Source organism: Oryctolagus cuniculus, chromosome 6 (genome assembly GCF_964237555.1).
Source record: "Oryctolagus cuniculus chromosome 6, mOryCun1.1, whole genome shotgun sequence".
NCBI classification, from domain to species: Eukaryota; Metazoa; Chordata; class Mammalia; order Lagomorpha; family Leporidae; genus Oryctolagus; species Oryctolagus cuniculus.
The window spans coordinates 124,998,684-125,021,655 of NC_091437.1; the positions used below are offsets into that span (position 1 = coordinate 124,998,684).

The following is a 22,972-nucleotide window of genomic DNA, read 5'->3' on the forward strand; positions in this document are numbered from 1 at the left end:
ATGAACATAAACATTGCTGAGATTATCTAACTATTTTTTATTTTACAACGGAGAATGGGAGGGAAACACCATAGAAGCAGACGTGATTAGTCTTTATTACAGAAAATTTACCAGTATTTTGGTAAGAATCTAGGTTATTCCATTATATTTTTAAAATGACATCATAGGGCCGGCGCCGCAGCTCAATAGGCTAATCCTCCGCCTGTGGCGCCGGCACACCAGGTTCTAGTCCCGGTTGGGGCGCCGGATTCTGTCCCGGTTGTTCCTCTTCCAGTCCAGCTCTCTGCTGTGGCCCGGGAATGCAGTGGAGGATGGCCCAAGTCCTTGGGCCCTGCACCCGCATGGGAGACCAGGAGAAGCACCTGGCTCCTGGCTTCGGATAGGCGTGGTGCACAGGCCGCAGCGGCCACTGGGGGGTGAACTAATGGAAAAGGAAGAACTTTCTCTCTCTCTCTCTCTCTCTCTCTCACTGTCCGCTCTGCATGTCAAAAAAAAAAAAAAAAAAGACATCATATTGCAGTATTGCAATATCTGTATTTTCAATTAAAATCACAGAAAGTTTGTATCTAGATAAGAAATAAGAAATTTTGTATCTAGATAAAAAGAATAAAGAAGTTTTGTGCTATTTTATAAAAATTATAAATATGCATGGGGCCAAACCACCTGAACCATCTTCTGCTGTTTTCCCATGCACATCAGCAGGGAGCTGGATCAGAAGTAGAGCAGCTGGGACATGAACTGGTACTCATATGGGGTGCTGACATCTCAGGTGGTGGCTTTACCTGCTAAGCACAACACTGGCCCCAACAGTATTATTGTCTAGAAATATCTATCTGGTGATATGAAGCCTTTATTTTCCTATCTTGAGTGTATTCCTATATTTTATTTAAAATATGTTAATAAGGTTTTCTGATTTCCTGAAAATTTCTTCCATCAAATATTTTATATTTTTTTTCTAATTCTCTAATTATTTTCAATTGATGCAAATACTTGGTAAGATCAACATTTTACTAAAGCATGGACAAAAAGTGATAGTGTAGGTGAGTGGTCAGGTTGAGGTAGAGAAAAATACACAGAGAATATGAGAAAACCTGAGAAAATGACAGGCCATAGAGATGGAATAGGAAGTAAAGCATTGTATCTTTTATAGTAACTGAAAAGTGTTCATGATTTACAAATGAACCTCAAAATTTTATGACCTCAATTTCTGAATAATTGTATATTAACTGACCCTAAATTTAGTTCTTTTTCTAATATTTCTACCACACTGTTTCAATTTAGGGTTTCCTCCATGGAAACTCATTTCATACCATAAAAGATCAATATTGGTCAAAAATATAAATTAAAAACACATGTATGCTTCATTATTCATTTATTAAGTTTTTTTTTTTAATTAATTGATGTGAAGGTCGGAGTTAGAGAGGGAAGGAGAGACAGAAAGAGAGATTATCCATCTGCTGGTTCACTCCCCAGTTGATCACTTCAGCCAGACTGGGCCAAGCTGAAGCCAGGAGCCAGGAGCTTCATTCTGGTCTCCTACATCAGTGCCGGTGCCAAGGCACTTGATCTGTCTTCTGCTGTTTTCCCAGGCACAATAGCAGGGAGCTGGATCAGGAGTAGAGCAGCCAGGGCTCAAACCAGCACCCATATGGGATGCTGGCACTGCAGATGGCGGCTTAACCTACTGCGCCACAACACTGACTCCAGTTGTTATGTTTTAAACTAGACCTCCAATATGTAGCATTATTGGTTTGTAGATTTTTTTCCATGAGCCTGCCTGAGGTGTCCAGTAGTGTTTATACTGGTTAATCGTCCTGAATCAACATAGCTGTTCATATACATATTTGCTCATTTCTCTTAAAATTTGCTCATTTGTATTAAAACATTTTATGGTATATGGATTGCTTCATAAAGTCTTTGGATTTCTTACTGGAGGAAACATTTTTCTCAACAAATTGCTATTTGATTTCTATTTGATGTTCATGGCAGAGTTCCTTTGAATGAAATATGTAACTGATTCTGTCTGTAGTACAAATCTACACAACAGACAAGCTTGTGTCAGTGTTGATCATGGCCCTCAGGTGGACATCACTGGAAGGGTCTTATTTATAGTGATAAAAGTTTTACCTTAAGCCAGAGTTTGCCTGTAACTATAAAATTTCTTGATTATGGTTCTGGGCACCTTTTTTTCCTAATTTTTTATTGTGGTGAAATACATATACCATAAAATTTTATTTCTGTTTTAAGCATTTAATTGTATATTTCAGCAACATTGTTTGTATTCATAAAGTTGTAAAGCCATCCCCACTATCTATTTCTGAAATGTTTTTGTATTGCCCCAAACAGGAAATTTGTTAATCAGTAACTACCTTCTGCCACTGGTAACCCCTAATCTATTTTCTTTTTTAAGATTTATCTATTTATTTATTTGAAAAGGAGAGTTACAGAGAGGCGAGGGGTGGTGGGGTCTTCCATCCTATGGTTCACTCCCCAAATGGCCGCAATGGCCAGAGCTGGGCTGATCCAAAGCCAGGAGCCATGAGCCTCTCTGGGTCTCCCTCTCAGGTGCAGGGGCCCAAGCAATTGGGCCATCTTCTACTGTTTTCCCAGGTCATAGCAGAGAACTGAATTGGAAGTGAAGCAGCTGGGACTCAACCCAGTGCCCATATAGGATGCCAGCACTGCAGGCAGTGGCTTTACCTGCTACACCATAGCACTGGCCCCATAATCTATTTTATGTCTATAAATTTGCCTCATCTAGAAGTTTTATATAAGTGGAATCTCACAATATTTATCCTATTGTGTCTGGATTATTTTACTTAGCATAGTGTTTTCAAGGTTCATCCAAATTGTAGCATGGGTCAGGATTTCATTTCTTTTTATGATTGAATTGCCACATTTTGTTTATCCATCTATCTGTTGAACAATTATATCGTTAACCCATCCGATTGGCTTATGTGAGTTATGATGCTATGAATACTGGAATGCAAGTATCTGTTGGAGTCCCTGATTTTCCGATTTTTAAATGTATTTACCTAAGAATGAAGTTTCTGATTCATATGCTAATTCTGTCTTTAGAATTCTGTTTTTGAAAAAATGCCAAACTGCTTAAAAGTCCTTTTGGATTAGAGAATTTGTGGTATTTTCTGAACAGTGCCAATCAGTGTGTAGAAACAGGTTAGTTGACAAGAAGAGCAATGGATGCTCATTCTCAGTGTGAGTAGTGGCAATTGTATGTTCAGCACTTGAGCTTCTCTGTGAAGAGGCAGAGGTCATAAATTCATTAACTCTAGCTTGTTGTTATTGTTGCCATGCACACCAAAGATTTATTGAAAGAGGTTCCGTACTTCACTGATAGATTTGCATGCATGTCAGAAGAACTACGAATCTGGCTATTAGAGAAATGGAAGGGAAAAATAAACATTATTTCCTGTTTGTATTTTTTATTTTGTTTTGGTTTTCTTTTGTTTATAGCCTGTTTTACTGTAATTGTTGGCAATGCTACATATCACACAGTTTTATTGTTGCCTTTCAATTTTCCACAAGGCTGCTATAGCTGAGAAAATCTTCAATTAATTAATTGTAATTTCAAAAGTATTTCCAGACTTCTGCTATATTTCCTTCCTTCCTTCCTTCCTTCCTTCCTTCCTTCCTTCCTTCCTTCCTTCCTTCTTTCCTTCCTTCCTTCCTTCCTTCCTTCCTTCCACTTTGCTAGATATTTTAACGCATAATTCCAGAATTCAATTGCTTAGATGCTTTAAGTTAACTATGAATACATGCATATGACACAGAGACTGTTGTAGACATCTTTAGGAAATATAATCTGTCATATTTTGCTTGTGTCTTTTGGGATAATTTTAATCTTTTTCTTATGTGAACGGTTTTTTCAACAGTCAGTTTCTTAGTGGTATTTTTATGTGATTTGGCTATATATATCTTTAGAATAAATTCCTAACAAGAGGATTGCTAAGCTAAAACATACCTTTAGAATATTAGGAGATGTTAAAGTGGCTTTGTAAACAGCTCTGCCAGTTTATACTTGTACTAGTTCCTTAGTTCCCATTTTGAAAATACAAATATAGAAATGCATTCAAAATGCAAAGATTTTTTTAAGTTGTATTTATTTAGTTTTTTTTTTTACATTTTCTCTCTGCAATGAATCTCATAATTCAAATGAACATAATTCACCCATAAAATTGTTGCAGAAAAAATTTTATTGAAGTAAAATTCATATAAAACCAGCATTTTAATGTTTAAAGAGTATAGATCAGCTTTGTGGTTTTTTTTTTTTTTTTTTTTTGGAGAAACATGCATGCACACACACCCACAGGGATCTTCCATACAGTGATTCACTCCCCGAAAGGCCCATAACAGCCAGGACTAAGCTTTGCTGAAACTGGGAGAAAGGAATTTAATCTGGAGTCTACAGTGTAGATGACAGGGACCAAACTACACGATCTATCACCTGCAGCTCCCAAAGTAAGCATTAGCAGAATCTGGAATCAGAAGCAGAGCCGACTCAAATCCAGGCATTCTGATAAGAGACTTAGAGATAACAAGCATCATTTTAAATGCTAGGCCAAATACCTACCCCAAGTGTAGATAAATTCTTAAATCACATTTTATATAGAAGATTGGATGTTTCCTTTAATACATGTTAAGTGCTATAATGTAACAAATAAGGAAGTCATGATTGGTGCAGAAATTCCATTAGAAATTGGAATCATTTTTTAAATACTTAAATGACTCTAGGAAGATATAACATTGACTTTATTCTAGAAAGAATTTCAGAGGAAGTTCACATAAAATTTTATCAGTTTAATTAAATTGAAAATGTATGTGTAAGTTGTCTTAATGCATGTGATACTATAATTAAATGTCATTACATCATATTTCCCTGTAGAAACTTTATTATAAAAATATCACCAAGTAATCTATGCCTATCACAGAGCCCTCCATATCAGAGATGATTCATAAACTACATGCAGCTAAACATTCCATTTATATGCATCATGGTTACACATCTATTAAACCGCCTTTCTGTCTTTAACTGCTAATATAGCAACAACTAATTAAACGTTTTGTTGATAGCTTTCTGTAGGGCTGTCACAGTATTTAATGACTATAAAAGTATAACATGACACAGTGGCAATTTAAAATACTCCTGAGACTTTAGATGTTTTATCCCACTGAGTTTATATTGAGAATCTGATGATATTTATCTCATGCTGGACTAAAGAAAACTTAGTTGTAAGCAACAGAGTTTTACATTATCCAAAAATTGTTTGAAAATTCTGCTCTTTATTCCAGTTTTTGATTAATGATGTAAGCTCATGATCTCAGCTATATGTATAGCCTTTTCATTTGGCATACACACATGCACAACCATGCATCTGCACACACACACACACACATACAAACACATATACATAAGATGTTGCCCCACAAAAAAGATAAAATCTTATATACATGCTACATTAATGTAAAATTTTCAAATAATGTATATATCTAATAGTTAATGATAAAAATATATTTAGCATTCTAATATTTTTTAGAGAGGTAATGTTGAAAGTCTGGATTTAAGCCTGAGTATTATTTGCATTATGTGCAATTATTATAAAGAGTCTAAATCTACAGGTGTTCAGCTTCTAGCTTAAGATTTTTATGAGTATTTCAGCATACAGGACTGTTTTTTGGATCTAATATGAGTTTTCTGGAGTGAGTAGTTTCTCATGAGACTCAGTTTTTAAAAATACAGTTAAAGCAAAGAAGGAAGGCATTCATTTTCATGTTGAAAATGCTTTGAGAGGGAACATTTCCTCATATGGTTCAACTATTAAATGCAGGTGAAATAAACCTAAAAAGGGAAGCTTGTTTTTTTTTTTAGCTGTAATGTAACTGAAGAAATGACTCAAGGCACAGTCTTATATAAATATGTATTTTATTATTTTCCTTATATCTCAATGGAATATTGTGATAAGCTAAATAATTTCTTTAATAAAATTAATTGTTTTAATCTAGTTTATGAATGATCTGCATTAAGTGCTTATTTTTTTTATTATAACTTCATAGCCAGTGTAATCTACTGAGAACATTTTTGGCTCTAACAGAAACAGAATTCTGTTCTTGGATCTGGCTTTGTATGTAACACCAAATACGTCATTTTTCTTCCATATGTACCTCGTTTACTGCAGTGTTTCTATTACATTTCAGACGTTCATATGGTGGGTAGTATCTGCAGCCTGAAAGAACAGTTAGCAAGTATACTAATTGCACTTTTGTGGTGTGGTCTATTCTCCAGGCTTACTATTTATTGAGTTAATTGATGCCTGCTGCTTAATCAGAGGTTTTACCCACATGGAACTATTTGATAAGCTTGGCATAAAATGCAAGATCTGTGAAATGTAAACAATGTTCATAGTATAAGGCCCTATAATCAAGCCAGATCCTTCGACATTTGAAAATAGTGCAGCTGCATGAGAAGTAGTTTTCTATTTGATCTTTTTTTGCTGTGGACATTTAAAAGCATTGTCTTTACTTTGGTTTCCACATGCTGGTACTTATTGTGATGGTTTCTCTCTTTTTTTTCCACTCTTCTGTTATTCTCCTTCCTCTTGCCTCACTGCCATTTTGCCTTCCCCCACTCCCTTTATGATCCTCTTATTTTGGTTCCTTCTTTCTCTCACTGAATATCTTTCTACTTACTTTTTTGGATTTTCTTAATTCTGACTTTCTTTTTTTGGACTAATCTAAGTCAGACCATACCAAGTGTACTGCTGAAGCAGCTGGAAATAATCTCCTAGCTTTTGCATTCTTTGGGCACCACAGTTTGGGAAATATGGATTGTGTGCCTTTGTAGGCATGTTTTGTTCAGGATATTTTCAAGATCTTGCAGCCAGCCCTTTTCTGTTCTATTTGTGGCAGATGAGAATTTCTTGAGAGAAATTACGAGTTTAATGTATGAATATGTTTATTTCAAAATCCAGACTATTGCATAGTGTTAACAATTTTTAAACAATTGTAAACAATGTATAAACAGCTACTACAGTGCAATTATCTGTTGGAAGATACAGAGTAAGATTTAATGAGTGTAGTCATCAGGAATCTCTTTCCATCCCAAAGAATCCTTACAAAAAAAAAAAAAAACATTGAATTAGCCCATGAGTTATTTTTTAAGTGTTGAATTTCATATGAGGCGAACATATTACTAAATAATGTCTCATTTAGTACAAAGAAGATATTTAGAATTGATACAGATCTTTTTAACCTTTGTTTTCAGAGATTACTTAATTTTAGGCTTCATCCGGATATATAACTTTTAAAGAATGTGAAGTTACTACTTGTATCCCTCAAGCAATTTCACAGGAAAAAATACTAAAATTAAAAAGTGCTGAGAATAACAAGTTGAAATGTTTTCCCATGTTAAATCAGTAGTTAGTCTTTTCCATTTTCAGCATTGTAGTCATCGTATTTCTACTGGATTTTCTGATGCATTAGAGTTTTAAAGTACTGTATGTTTGTGAGTCTGTGTGCTGTATTTAATTATTATTAATCATATAAATTTGAATAGCTTTGAGAATTTGTCATTGACTTCCTTTATTATGTTTATAGACAAAGAAATGCATTCAAAATCATCACTTGGGAGGAAGAGTGGAGTAGTTTAATATTCTGTAATCAGAGGCTTTTGTGGCACAGCAGTTAATCTGCCACTTGGGATGCCCACAACCTATATCAGAGTAGGGTTTGAAGCTCGCCTCTACTTTTTTAGAAGATTTATTTATTTATTTGAAAGGCAGTGTTAGAGAGAGGCAAAGACAGAGAGAGCGAGGTCTTCTATCCACTGGTTCGCTCCCTAGATGGCTGCAATGGCCAGAGCTGCACTGATCCATCAGGAACCAGGTGCTTCTTCTGGGTCTCCCATGTGGGTGCAGTGGTTCCAGGACCTGGGCCATTTTCTATTGCTTTCCTAGGCCATAGCAGGGTGCTGGATCAATAGTGAAGCAGCCAAGGCTGGAACTGGTGCCCATGTAGGCGCTGGCACTGCAGGCAGCGGCTTTACCCACTGTGTCACAGCACCGGCCTCTGTTTCTGATCCAGCTTCCTGCTAATGCATCCCTTGGGAGTCAGCAGGGAATGACTTAAGTACTTCAGTCCCTGCTACCCACGTGGGAGACCTGAAATGTAGTTCCGTGTGCCTGACTTTGGCCTGGCTATTGTGGGCATTTGGGGAGTGAACCAGTGAGTGGAAGACCTCATTTTTACCCCATTGCACTTTCAAATAAATGAAAAATTGTAAAAGTATTTTCATTGTGTATCTAGATAAGCATATGGCTTACATAACTTAAATGTATTTAATATCATGTGTTTTAATGTTGGGGTAGAGTTTATTTTTTCATCACTATTTTAATTGTGTATTTTAAGAAATAACCACCCAATGGGATATGCAGAAAATAGTTAAGAACAACTTTAAATACCTTGATTTTTAAACCTAACTTTTTCCTCTTATCATGCCTCATTTATTGGTCTCATATCTTAATGTGTCATTCTCCCATTCCCTCACAGATTTCTCCTTATGCTTAAAGTTACAAGCAAATCTGCAGTGTATTCATAAGTCTCTTTCTTTTGTTACAGTGAATCAAGAAGGCAAAGAAGACACCATGGTTTTGAAGATTGGCTCTGTTGCCATGGCACCCCAGGCTGACAATCCCCTTGGCAGATCTGTCCTCAGGAAAGATATTTACCAGTAAGTTTATTTTCTTATGTTCAATCTTGCAACAATTTCATCCTGCCAAGAAGTACAGTGATCAATAAAAATTGTTAGTGTGGCCTGTAGAAGTACTTTTCATTTGGGGTCTTTTGATATTTAAAACCAGGTTTTTCTGATTTTCTTCAGTTGTGGGTTTTTAAATTCATTCAGACAAATCAAGTATTTCTGTGAAGTGTTGATGAATAACAGAATGTAAGTACCAAGTCACCATAAAACTGAAGAAGCGTAGTTTGGAAAATTTTAGCAGACTTCAAATTTGACCAAATCTCTAATCACATAAGAAAATGAGGTCCTCTCTAGAACTACCACATCCTACTGTAGTCATGTTGTATCAAAGCGAAGCGTTTTCTTAATTTAAGAATAAGCCATTATTTGAAATGTAGGGCTGGATGTCATATGGATCAAAGCTGTAAAGAAAAGCAAACTTCTAAGGAGAAATTTCACAGTAAACACTTTCTGTGAAAATGCCGTGCTCTGGATTTTGTCACTGAGTATTTGCAAACCACACAAAGCATATATGGACAACTAAACTGGTGAACATATGTAATCAACATGATAAAAATACAACATGATTTGGACTGAAGTTGGCACTGCTGCCAGACATGAAAGTACAGTTGCAAATAATACCAAGTGAGAAAAGTCACAGAAATACAGATGAACAAGTGTCTTATTCTTCCTGCTGGTCTGTTTTTCAGATGTTGTAGTCTCCCTCTTCTAAAAAAGAAATTTCTACTGTTCACCAGTAAATATTCCTTGCCAGGAAAATATTGGTAATTCACTTACCACCTAGAAGGTGACAGCTATCTTTTATTTTAAAGGGATTTAAGGATTTTATTTCTCAAGTGTCTCTGATACATGAGTTGATCATTTCCCCCTTGATTTATATATCATGGTCTCATCCTTTTAATATTTTCCATATTCAATGATATTCATCCCTCAAGTAAATTTTTCTAACTGCTTTGCATAAAAACTCATTTTGTAAAAGCTAATGGAGGTTCAGGAATTACATAATGCAACTTCTCTAGTATTTCATAGATTGAGATAGTGAGAATCTAAAAGTATAGTTGTCTCTAGTCAAACAATGATAAAGCCAAGATTATGACTCATATCGTTTGCATCCCTTAAAACCTAAGGGAGGAATTATAGTAGAGAGTAGAATGTGGGTAAAAAATACTTTAATTTTCCAACATTTGGAAATTCTTTGAGGTTTACTTATTTTTTCTACTTCAGATGTGAGTGGTCCTCAAATAGGGTCCCAGTTTCCTTTGGATGGATGGAATCTTGTCATTATTTTAAAAATCCTTTCATTATCAATAAAATAAATCAGAATAGCTCCTTCCTATCTCTACTCTTTCCCTTTCTGGTTCTTGCCTGAAATGTATCTTTAGTTGATTGGAAGTATGTACTCTCTGAGGCATTTCCTTTAGATTTTCCAGCCATCCATCCAGCCGCTTCTTTTCATTCTTCTTGTCTTCCTCCTAAAGAGTCCTTTACTGTTAGCATTACTTAAGGTCGATCTTTTATTCCTTTTCTGGATGAGACCATCTAACCTCCTTGCTCAAGAGAACTTGAACTGCAAACATGTATAATAGCTTGGCGAACCCTCCTATCCCCAGGGTAGCAATACACGTTAGAATATCAAACATCATAAAAATCTGGGTGCTAGACAGCATACTCAACCGAATTGTTTTATCTTGAAAGCTCATATTCCATAGTCATTTCTAAATAAATGAACTAACCAAAGGTCTTCCCATAGGAGTTCATCAGAAACACTTTAAGGTCTCCTTGAAATGCTGTATCATCAACATCAGAGGAAGAATAGCATGAGGAGGAAACCACATTACAATGAAATAATCAGTGTGGGAGTGGCTCAATTAGAATAAAAATGTACACACAAGAGCAAAGGGCCTTGCATCCTGAGTCGATTTTTGTTATTCCTGTGATGATGATAACCATAAATTCTCAATGGACCAGATGCAGAAGGCTTCTTACTGTATTATTCCATTTATGTGCAATATCCAAAGCAGATAAATCTGTGGAAACAAAGTCTATCAGTGGTTGCTAGGGCCTAGGGGGAGGAGAAAAGGGGAAGTAATGTTAATGAAGATGAGGTTCATATTGGGGTAATGAAATGTTCTGAAATATAGTATGCGATTTATATCTCAATGTAAAAAATCATAATGAAAAGAATGTAAGGCAAGCCTGAACCTTTTTAGCTAGTTCTATGATAATTTAACTTTTCAACTACTACCATTTAGTCATTCTGGAGTTCTAAAACCTTTTGTGGAGTGAGGGAGCTAAGGAGTTTAAAGACTAGGCTGTGTGGCAGTTTGTGTTATACTTTTTCCATTTCTGTGAACTTTATTCTTAATTCTCTGGTGAAAGGTAATTTCCCTCATTTTGTGGTCCATTTCACAATGTTTCCCACTATGTGTTCCATAAAATACAGGTTTCATGCAATATTAATAGTTGCTCAAACAAGTTTGGCAAACTTTTGGTTATCCAAAGTTGAAAACACTTTGTAACAGCTTGGCTTCTCAGAGCTCTTAAAAGACTAGGAGCCCTGTGAATTCCTGAAAGAAAGGTAGAGAGGGCCAAATTTTCCAAACTTAAAGGTGGGTATATTTGAATGCATATTTCACAATAGTCTAAAATTTTAAAGAACAAACTAGAAATCCTGCTTCAGCCTTTTTACTTTTTGTCTCCTAGCATTTGTCTCCTGTTGATTGTCTCACTCTCCAGATTATATGTTTGTGGACATCAAATGCCTTATCTTTAATACCTTCACAAGCTCACATTTTTTTTTTCAGAATATCATGTGGAAATGGTTACATAATACATTGCTCAAAATGAGGGAATTTCATTTTAATGAAGAGATAAAGGAAGAAGGACTGTGAGAGAGTGTTTTGTATGTTAATACAAATAAAGCATTGGACCTCCACAGACATTTGTAAAAGTGCTGCTGTCATATTTCTACTGTCATTGCTTCCTTCCCTTTGACTTTCTGGAACTATCTTTTCTCTGTCTTGTATTTACTGTCCTGTTCATACCTAGTGTTCCTTTCCTCTCTATTTACCTTTATTATGTAGCTTTTCTCTTTCTATATTTCTTTTTTGCCTTCTTATTTCCTTCCTGATTTCCCTGTTTTAATTATTTGACTTCTTTCATAGAGTATAGAAATATAATGCCAAAAAGTAAATCAAGTATAAAAAACTTAAGAGTATCTCCTTAGATCATCAGTGCCTCCTGTCATGCCTCATATAAAATAGGTACTTTGTTTCCATACTCTGTATCCCTATTTTCTTTTTCTAATCCACAAACGAATGCACATAGAATTCTTGAATGTTAACACATTTAAGTAACCTTCAATCATGTATTTAACTAATGGTGGAATATGTTAGAAGCTATTTTTTGTGAATTCTTTTCTGAGTTCCTTTTTAAACTCATATTTCCAACAGTTATCCCCTCTCCCTGTTTATATAATACAGTCATTTCACTCCCCTGCTCTCTTTCCATATGTTTTTACTTTCTCTTTCTTTTAATCTGCTCTTTGTGTTTCTTCTTTCTGTCTTGGTTTTCTAACTTTCTCCACCTGCTAAATGGCATTTACCATGCAGCCACAGTTAATGCTGAAAGACTGGATGCTTTCCCCATTAGATCAGAAACAATACACAGATGCCCATTCATTTAAAAATAGCATTATGCTAAGGTTCTATCTAGGGAAATTAGGTAAGAAAATAAAATGAAAGTGAGCTAGATTGTAAGGGAGAAATAAAGCTATGTCATTTTGAAAAATCACAAAATCTTACATAAAGAAAATCCTAAAGAATCCACTGAAAAACTATTGGCAAACAAGTTCAACTATTTTAAATTGCAAGATTAGGATAAAAAAATTTGCACTAAAAATGAACAGATAGTCTAAAATGAAATCAAGACGATAATTCCATTTATAGTAGCATCAAAAAAATAAATAGGGCAAACATGTTGGTGCATTTGGTTAAGCTGCCTCTTGTGACACCCACATCCCATCTCAGAATGTGGCCTGAGTACTGGCTACCCTGCATGTCCAAGTTTCTACTTATGTGCTGGCGAGGTTGCAGATGATGGTCCACATGCTTGCATTCCTGCTACACGTGTAGGAGACCCAGATGGAGTTCATGGATCCTGGCTTCAGCCTGGCCCCGCCCCAGCTGTAGCAGGCAGTTGGGGAGTGAACCAGCAGATGAAAGATCTCTGTGTGTGTGTGTGTGTGTGTGTGTCTCTCTCTGCGTCACTCTGCTTTTCAAATAAGTCTTACCAAGAAAAATTCATAAATAAATTTATCAAAAAGAAGTACAAAACTAACACTCTGAAGACCATAAAACATTTTTGAAAGAAATTTTGAAAAAAAACTCAATACGTGAAAATACATCCCATCTTTATAGATCAGAAGACTTGGATTGTTAGGTGGCATTACTCTAAAAAATTGATCTACAGATTCAGCACAATTACCATCAAAATTTCAGCTTCCTTTGCAGGAACTGATCAACTGACCTTCAGATTCATAAGGAAATTGGGGATCAAGGGATCCATAGTCACCAAACAGTCCTGAAAAAAAGGAACAAATTGGAGAGCCCATACTTTTGATTTTCAAACTTACGGGAAAGCCACAGTAATCAACACAGTATGTCACTGTCAGTGGTTTTGATAAAGTTGTCAGGATAACTCAGAATCTTTTAAATAAATAGCACTTAGACAACTGGATATTTACATAACGTTAGACGCCTATTTCACATCACATACAAAAATTAACTCAAAATGGGTGAGAAGCTTTAACATAAGACCTAGCATTCTAGGACCAGCACTGTGGCGCAGTGAATTAAGTATAGCCTGCGGTTCTGGCTTCACCTGTGGGTGCTGGTTCAAGTCCAGCGCTGGGCCAGACCAAAGTCAGGGGCCAGGAATTTCTTCTGGGTCTCCCACATGGGTGCAGGGACCTAAGTACATGTCTCATCTTCCACTGCTTTCCCAGGCACATTAGCAGAGAACTGGATCAGAAGTAGAACAATGGGAACATGAACCAGTGCCTCTATGTGATACCTATATTGCAGGTGGCAGCTTTACCCACTATGCCACAATGCTGGCCCCAAATTGCAGTTGTAAGCTACAGGTTATGACCCATGCCTCTGATCTTGGGTTCTATTAATTTGCTAGAGCGGCTCACAGAGTTTGGGGAAATAATTACCTTCATCCATGTTTTAAAGGATTTTACGAGGATATTGATAAACAGTCAGATGGAAGAGAGTCCTAGGTAGAGTATACAAAAAAAAAAAAAAAAAAAATGGAGCTTTCATGCCCTTTCCAAGTGCACCACTCTCTAGTTAATTCTATGTGTTCTGCAATCCAGAATCTCATCCAAACACTGTCCATTAAAGTTTTTATGGGGGTTTTATTGTGCAGATGTTAATGATTGCATCATTGACCATTGGTTTTCATTTCAACCTTCAGCTTCTTTCCCTTCTCTGGATATTGAGTAGTCAAGCTAAAAGTCCTGACTCTTCAATCATGGTGACCAGGTAGCCCCCAGCCACTAATCATGTGATTAGGAAATAAAACACATATACTTAACACTATGGAGATTATGGTTTTAGGAGCTCTGTGCCAAGAAACAGAAAGGGTGACCAAATATGTATTTCATGGTATCAAAAGAAGCCTCATACACTTCTGTGGGGATGTAAAATAATGTGGCCACTATAGAATAGTATTTGGCAGTTTCTCATAAGGTTAAACATGGTATTACCATATGATGCAGCAAATTTACTCCTAGGCATAAACCTAAGAGAGTTAAAAACATACGTCTACACAAAGGCATGCTATTGTTCATGATAGCCAAAAAGTGGAAGCAATTCAAAGATCATTCATTTGTTGAGGGATAAAAAAAGTGATATGTCTATACAATTGAATATTACTTGTGTCATAGAAAGGAATTAAAGAATGATAGATGCTATAAAGTGACTCAATCTTAGATTTTCATCACAAAAGGCCTTATATTATATAATTAAATTTATGTTATATATCCAGAATAGAGAAGTCAGTAGAGATGGAAAGCAGTGGAATAGTGGTTACTGGGTGTTGGAGGAAGAGAAAAAAAAATGTTGTTGACTTAGATAGCAGTTGATATGCAATGAGATGCATGCTGAGTGATATGAAGAGAGCACAGTGAAATATACAAAAAACTTTTTCAAAGGGTAGATTTTATTTGGTGTCAGTTTTATCTCCATAAAGCTGATTTTGTTACATAGGGATCCAGTGGAATTAAATTCCACAAAGGATAATGCCTTTAAGAGTGGAGGCTGGGCATTCCTTTAGCTCAGTAGTATTTGTTAGAATCTGCCTCATTAGAGTATAAGCAGAGGGGATTTTATTGTGGGAAGGGGAAACCAGGAAGCATTTATCAGTCATGTGTACTAGACTAATAGATTGGAATCACAAAGCCAGTTATCAATAATGCTTTTTCTGGGAGAAACTGCTGACAAGAAGAAATTGAGTTTCTCAACATTTGGCATTCCTTAAAGGAAAAGGATATACTAGAGATGCACTTTCCGCTATGGTAGGTAGCCACCGCCTCCATGTGGGTGTTCTGTGTCTAAAATGTGGCTAATCCAAATTGAGAGGTCCTTTAACCATAAAATACACATCGGATTTCACAAACTTAATAAGAAAACAAAGTAAAATACTTCATTATTATTCTTTTAAAAAAACATTTATTTATTTATTTGAGAGGCAGAGCCACAGAGAGAGAGAGAGAGGGCTTCCATCCGCTGGTTCACTCCCCAGATGACCATAACAGCCGGAGTTGAGCCAGTCCAAAGCCAGGAGGCAGGAGCTTCTTCCAGGTCTTCCTTATGGGTGCAGGGGCCCAAGCACTTGGGCCATCTTCTACTACTTTCCCAGGCCATTAGCAGGGAGCTGGATAAGAAGTAGAGCAGCCTGAACTATAACCAGCTACCATATGGGATGCCTACTCCGAATTTGGAGGCTTATCCTACTGTGCCACTGCACCAGCCCCATTAATATTTTTTATATTGGGGCTGGCGCCATGGCTCACTTGGTTAATCCTCTGCCTGTGGCGCCAGCATCCTATATGGGTGCCGGGTTCTCGTCCTGGTTGCTCCTCTTTCAGTCCAGCTTTCTGCTGTGGCCCCAGGAAGGCAGTGGAGGATGGCCCAAGTGCTTGGGCCCTACACCCACATGGGAGACCAGGAGGAAGCACCTGGCTCCTGGCTTCGGATCGGCGCAGCACCGGCCGTGGCAGCCATTTGGGGAGTGACCCAATGAAAGGAAGACCTTTCTCTCTGTCTCTCTCTTTCTTTCACTGTCTAAATCTGCCTGTCAAAAAAAAAAAAAAAAAAAAAAAAAAGATAAAAAAATTCTCTATATTGACTACAAAAGTGTTTTCAAAGGTAATATTATAGACATATTGAGTTAAATATATTACAACTATTTTCCACTTTTTAAAAAATGTTTTTCCTATGTGGCTGCTTGAAGATGTTAATTGACAGAGTTGGCTCACATTTGTAGTTTACAATATATTTGCATGGAACAGTGCTATACCATAGGGAGAGACTTATACAAAATAAGTCTCATCCTTGAATCATTTTGAAATGATTCAAAATGAAACACAAGTTAAACTGAATATAAATACAGTTGCGTATCAACCCTAACTCAGCTCAGTACTGAGTGGGTTACCATTTAGTCAAATAACATTAACTTTAGCAACCTTACATCTTTTTATACATGGTGTTCAGTATATAATTGAAGATTATAAAATATCAAAGAAGCCAGAAAATGTGACAAGTAATCAGTAGACAAACTAGTCAGAGGAAAAAGACCCACAGATAACTGAGATATTGGATTTAATGGATGGTAATTTGATATATCTGTTGTTATTTTGAAGAAAAATGACAAAAGGAGAATTTTGGGGCCAAAAATACTATCACTGTGTCCTAAGTTAAGGACTCATTGGGGAGCTGATGGACACAGAATATAGTTTTAGTGAGTGTGGTGATAGTTGAATAGAAATTACTCAAAATAGATGAGGAATAAAAGAATGGGAACAAGGAAAGAGAACAAACTTAAAGACATGTGGGGCATTGACAGTAAGTGTAGCATGTATTTGGAGTATAAGAAACAGAAGAAAGAGTGAAACAAAGGGAAGAGGGATAGTCCTTGAGACATTTCTAAAAATAACAAATCAGTAATCAGCAAACTTGGGAAGCCAATTACCCTATATTCAACTCAAGCGAAATAACAATCATACACTCCATATTGATATTTCAGACAGTGGCAGACCACATATACAGTGGTACTTCAGAAAGTTGATGAATTTGCAGGCATTTGCACAACGGTTAGCATGCTACCAGGAATGCCACATCCCATATCAGACTGCCTAGGATTAAGTCCCAGCCCCACTTCCAATTCCAACTTCTTGCTTATGTGCTGCATCTGGGAGGCACCAGATGATGGTGTCCCTGCCACTGACATGAGATCTTGATTGAGTTCCAGATTTCTGGCTTTGTCTGGGCCTAGCCCTGGCTACTGCTGGCTTTTAGGAAGTGACCCAGTAAATGGAAGATCTCTGTCTTGCTGTCCCTCTGCCTTTCAAATATATATATGAATAAATGGAGTTTAAAAGTTCATGGAAAATAGAATTAAAAGATACTTATTTTGGTGCTAAAATGTGAATCCATGCATAGGTTTTCATTCACTGGTTTTACATAACACACTTTCCATGATCTTTTTGAAAACTATTCTCATACATGGATATAAAAAATGTTTGCATTGAAATATATCTTTTAATTCCATTTTTCCACAATCTTTCTGAAGTATCCTCACATGAAGCTGTTTCCATAAAGATTATATCACCTAATGATGCCCTAGCTGTCTTAGTTTAAGTATACTCCATTATGTACATGCAATGAAGAAATCACCTAATATATTTTTCTGAACATCTCTATCATTGAGTGACACATGACTGTAAATGCAAAGAAAACTGCATCTGAGCACAACATGGGAAAACAGTGGGGAATCAAAGATTAAGAGACTTCTTCATGAGGAGCTGAGGAAAGAGAAATTCTACCCAACATCTGTACCTCCAACACAGAATTCAAGGCCTAAGGCAATACTCAGAGTAGCAGATATACTTTAAAAAAAAAAAAAAAGATTTGTTTGTTTTATTTGAAAGGCAGAGTGACAGACAGGGAGAGAAACAGAGATTTTCAGTCTGATTCACTCCTCAGATGACTGCAGCAGCTGGGTTTGGGCCCCAGCCAAAGCCAGTAGCCTGAAACACTATCCAGGTCTTCCATAAGGGTAGCAGAGATCCAAGTACTTGGGCCATCCTTGCTGCTTTCAAAGGCTCATTAGCAGGGAGCTGGATTGAAAGTGAAGCAACCAGGACTCAAATCTGTTCATGTGGGATGTTGGCATGGCAGGCAGCAGCCTAACTGGCTGTGCCACAATGCCGGCTCCGAGACTATAAACTTTTATTGTTAATCATGTTTGCCATTTTCTGTTTTTTTTTTTTTAAAGAAACGTCTTAAACACATTTTTAAAAATGCTTACTACTTTTGGAACAAATAATATGACTAAAATGGCTGAAGATCTTAACTTTGAAGAGAAAACCACTAGTGGACATGATGTCACTCTTTAACACTTAGCTTTATTGAGCATCATAGGGAATAGTTTCATTCATTCTGAAGATGAGAACAAACCTAGGATCATTAGTCAGTCAACATTCCAGTAACATTAATTACAGAATTAGTGATCTTCAAAATTATAAAAGTCATTCATTAGTCTTGATTTAACACTTGTTGGGAGCCTACTGTGCATCAGGCATGGTTCTCAATACTGGGTGTATATCAGTGAACAAGACAAAAATACAAAAAATCTTGAAGTCATGGAAGTTATAGTCTAATGGGGGCAGAGATAATCACAAGTTTTAAAAATTATGTGATATATTAGTATTTAATGAATACTATACAGCCACCAAAGCAGGGAAGTGTGTAGGACATGTGGAACTAGAGATAGATAGCATGGCTTGGTCAGAGGTTGCCTCACTGAGAAAGTTCCTGGATTCCATGGTAGAAGTACATAAAAGAAGCCAGGATGAGCTGAAGCACTGTGTGCTGGAGCAGTTTTATTAGGCTGTGGGAATAGGGACCTTACAAAGTTACCTTATAGGCCATTTTGAGCATTTGGCTATTTGTTTGAAATGTGCTGGCAGAGGCACAGGGGAATCATCCAAATGTGCAGAATGTTGAAATAATGCTTCTTACAGTTTATGGAATATCTACTTAAAGAAAGCAGTGAGGGGGCTGGCACTGTGGCATAGCGGGTTAACATCCTGGCCTGAAGCACTGGCATCCCACATGGGCACCAGTTTGAGACCCAGCTGCTCCACTTCCAATCCAGCTCTCGGCTATGGCCTGGGAAAGCAGTAGAAGATGGCCCAAGTCCTTGGGCCCCTGCACCCGTGTGGGAAACCCAGAGAAAGCTCATGGTTCCTGGGTTCAGATCAGCGCAGCTCCGGCTGTTGCTGCCAATTGGGGAGTGAAACATCGAATGGAAGACCTCCCCCCCCGCCCACCTCTCTCTCTGCCTCTGCCTCTCTGCCTCTCCCCTCTCTGTGTAACTCTGACTTTCAAATAAATAAAGAAATCTTTAAAAAATAAAAAGAAAGCAATGAGGGGATCACCACCAGGGAGTAGGATATACATTTCAAAAGATGTCTAATATGAATTTTAATACAAAAGTTGTCACAGTTCAGAAAGACAAATAGAAGTATGACATTCAACTCTAAAAGAATTATGTTAAGGATGATTTCTGCTCCTTAATAGAATGTGTGATAGGAGATTCTTTTAGTTATTGAGGAGTTGAACAGAGTAATGATGTGATTCAGTTTATATTTAAGCAGATGAATCGACCTACCATGTGAAGAATAGGCAGAGATAGGGAAGGGCAACAGTTTTTGTGTTTACAATATTCTTGACAGAAGATGAGGCTAGGGGCTGGCACCGTGGCGCACTAGGTTAGTCTTTCACCTGCGGCACCAGCATCCCATATGGGTGCCGTGTTCTAGTCCTGGTTGCTCCTCTTCCAGTCCAGCTCTCTGCTGTGGCCCAGGAGGGCATTGGAGGATGCCCCAGGTGCTTGAGCCCCTGCACCCGATTGGGAGACCAGGAAGAAGCACCTGGTTCCTAGCTTCAGGTCGGCGTAGCTCCAGCTGTTGTGGCCATTTGAGGAGTGAACCAACTGAAGAAAGACCTTTCTCTGTGTGTCTCTTTCTCACTGTCTGTAACTCTACCTGTCAAATAAATAAATAAAAAATCTTAAAATAAAATGAAGCTGACTTGGCCCAGGTTATGGAGTTGGTAAGAATTGGTCAGATTCTGGAGATATTTTCATCATAGACCTAGGAGAATTTGCAGATGTATGACATACAGGATTTGAGGCAGAGGAAACAAGCATAGTTCAGCTGTATGGCCTATACAACTGGAGTGATAACATTAATGAATAAAAACTGTTGGAAGATTTGATTTGGAGGTTGGTCAGTGAAAATGAGCAGTTTATTTTTTGAAAATGTAGACCATCTGATGAGTAGTGAACTTCCTTCATGGATGTAGCAGAGAGTGGTCAAGCACATAGAAGACTTGGAGTTATGATTTATGTTGAATTAAATTAGTGCATGTTAAATTTTAATGTACCTGCATATCACCTGGGAACCTTGCTAAAATGCATGTTTCTACCTTGGAGTTCTAATCTTAGATGAGGTCTGAAATTCTGCATTCCTAACAATCTCCTGGGTAATTGGACATGATGCTGCTTTTGCTTAATACTGATGTGGTGCTCCAGAGACTATACTTTATGGACTAAGAATTTGATCAGTGATTTCCAAACCTATTAAGCAGGAAGAATCTTTTTTTTTTTTAAAAGGCTTATTTATTTATTTGAAAGTCAGAGTTACACAGAGAGGGGAGAGGCAGAGAGAGAGATCTTCCATCCACTGGTTTACTCCCCAATTGGCCGCAGTGGCCGGAGCTGCGCCAATCTGAAGCCAGGAGCCAGGAACTTCTTCCAGGTCTTCCACACAGGCACAGAGGCCCAAGGACTTGGGCCATCTTCTACTGCTTTCCCAGGCCATAGCAGAGAGCTAGATGGGAAGTGGAGCAGCTGGGTCTCGAACTGGAGCCCATATGGGATGCCTGCGCTTCAGGCCAGGGCGCTAACCCACTGCGCCACAGCACCAGCCCTAGGAAGATTCTTTAAAAATATGTTTTCATGAATTCCAGCAACTTTTCATGCTAAAAATTCAAGCATGATGAAAAATTGAGTATCTTGTATTTCCAGGCTTTTCTACTCCTTAACAAAGTTGCCTTAGGTGTATTTTTTAACATCAACATTTTCACAAATTTCCACCTTGAAATGGTTTGTAATTTTGTATCTATGAGGAAATATAAAATAATAAAACCCTTGTATTAACTTAATAACACCTTATATGATTTGTACGCTAGTGCACTTAAAAACATCTGATCTAGGGCGAGTGTTTGGCACAGCACTTAGGATGCCACCTGCATCCTATATTAGAGTGTCTGGGTTTGAGTTGTGCCTCAGCTTTTTTTTTTCCTTGAAGATTTTATTTATTTGAGAGATAGAGTTACAGATAGTGAGAGGGAGAGACAGAGAGAAAGGTCTTCCTTTTGTTGGTTCACTCCCCAAATGGCCGCAACAGCCGGAGCTGCACTGATCTGGAGCCAGGAGCCAGGTTCTTCTTCCCGGTCTCCCATGCGGGTGCAGGGGCCCAAGCATTTGGGCCATCTTCTACTTCTTCCCCAGGCCACAGTAGAGAGCTGGATCGGACGATGAGCAGCCGGGACTAGAATTGGTGCCCATATGGGATGCTGGCACTGCAGGCAGAGACTTAGCCTACTATGCCCCATCTCTGACCCCTGAAATAATTTTTTTAAAAACCACCTGTTCCATTAGAAAGCAACAGAACATGTGTAATATGTTATTTTTTCAGTCTTCTTGCAGTGCTTGACCCTGATGTGTATTGTCATTGGATTCTTCCTAACCCTCTACTTTCATTACTTGCTTCCTCCTTGCCTGCTAATCTACCAGTTTACTCCTGGACATGGTGATCTTCTATTACCTTTCAATTTAATCTGAGATCCTCTTATTCTGTGATGTATTCAATCATTTCTGTGCTTATTCTGTACTTCTTAAGCAGTCTGGAATGATATGTTTTCTTTTGTCTTACACAAATACAATTGTGTGTGTGTGTGTGTGTGTGTGTGTGTGTGTGAAATTGTTCACGTTCTTTTCCCAGGCTAAGAAATATAGGGAAGCAGGGATAAGAGATTGTAAAGGCAGATTTTTTTTTAATTTGTTTGTGCTTATAGTGATATATAATAATTTAAGAAATTAGAATAAAGTTGATATTATAAACAAGCAAGATGAAAGTGTTAATTATTTGTAACTTAAACATATTAAACATTTAGTCAGTTTGGCTTTACTTTTCTTGTGTAAGTATTTACAAATAAGTTAGAAGTTTAATGTTATACAGTGTGCTGGTACATCGCCTATAGCTCATTAAGTTTATGACTGTTTCCACTGAGTAGTAGAATTCTATAAATGGGATAAAATGTCTATGTCTCAATCACAGCCTTGATACAGGAAAATTACACTGGATTTGGTATTTGAACTTCTTATGTCTTTTTTGAAAACCCCTTTTCTGTGATCCTGGATATTCCATAAGTTGTTTAAATTTATAGTCATTGTTATCAATTATTTTCTAAAAATATTTGTATTATGAGAAACAGAATAGCCCTATGTCAATTATTAAAATAGTAAAGATCTTTGGTATACTTAGGCCATTTTGTATTCTTTTACTCACTACTTTTTCTTAAGATTTATTTATTTATTTGAGAGGATCATGGAGAAAGAAAGCAAGATCTTCCATCTGCTGGGTCACTCGTTGGATAGCTGCAACAGCCTGGGCTAAGCCCAGCTGAATCCAGGAGCCCTGAGCTCTTCCTGGGTCTCCCATGAGGCAGTACATTTCCAACTACTTGGGCCATTCTCTGCTGCTTCCCAGGCACAGTAGCAGGGAGTTGGATCAGAAGTAGAGCAGGTGGTATTTGAACTGGCACTCTGATATGGGATGCT

General features: G+C 37.4%; 1 protein-coding gene across 17 annotated transcripts in view; it reads left to right on the plus strand.

The window, feature by feature from the left end:
- The window catches only part of VPS13B (vacuolar protein sorting 13 homolog B), a 778,478-nt gene that overhangs the window by 427,644 nt on the left and 327,862 nt on the right, over positions 1-22,972 (plus strand). For 14 of the 17 annotated variants that reach the window (XR_011389260.1, XR_011389259.1, XM_051844655.2 and 11 more), the window contains one exon: positions 8,632-8,743. Coding sequence is in view for 15 of the 17 variants with exons in the window: in XM_051844655.2 (XP_051700615.2) it covers positions 8,632-8,743 (112 nt within the window). In the remaining 2 variants the exon portion in view is untranslated. Of the gene's footprint in view, positions 1-8,631; positions 8,744-11,577; positions 11,710-22,972 lie in introns of those variants that run through there. The other 3 variants (XM_070075351.1, XM_051844662.2, XM_070075352.1) reach the window with 3 other exon arrangements.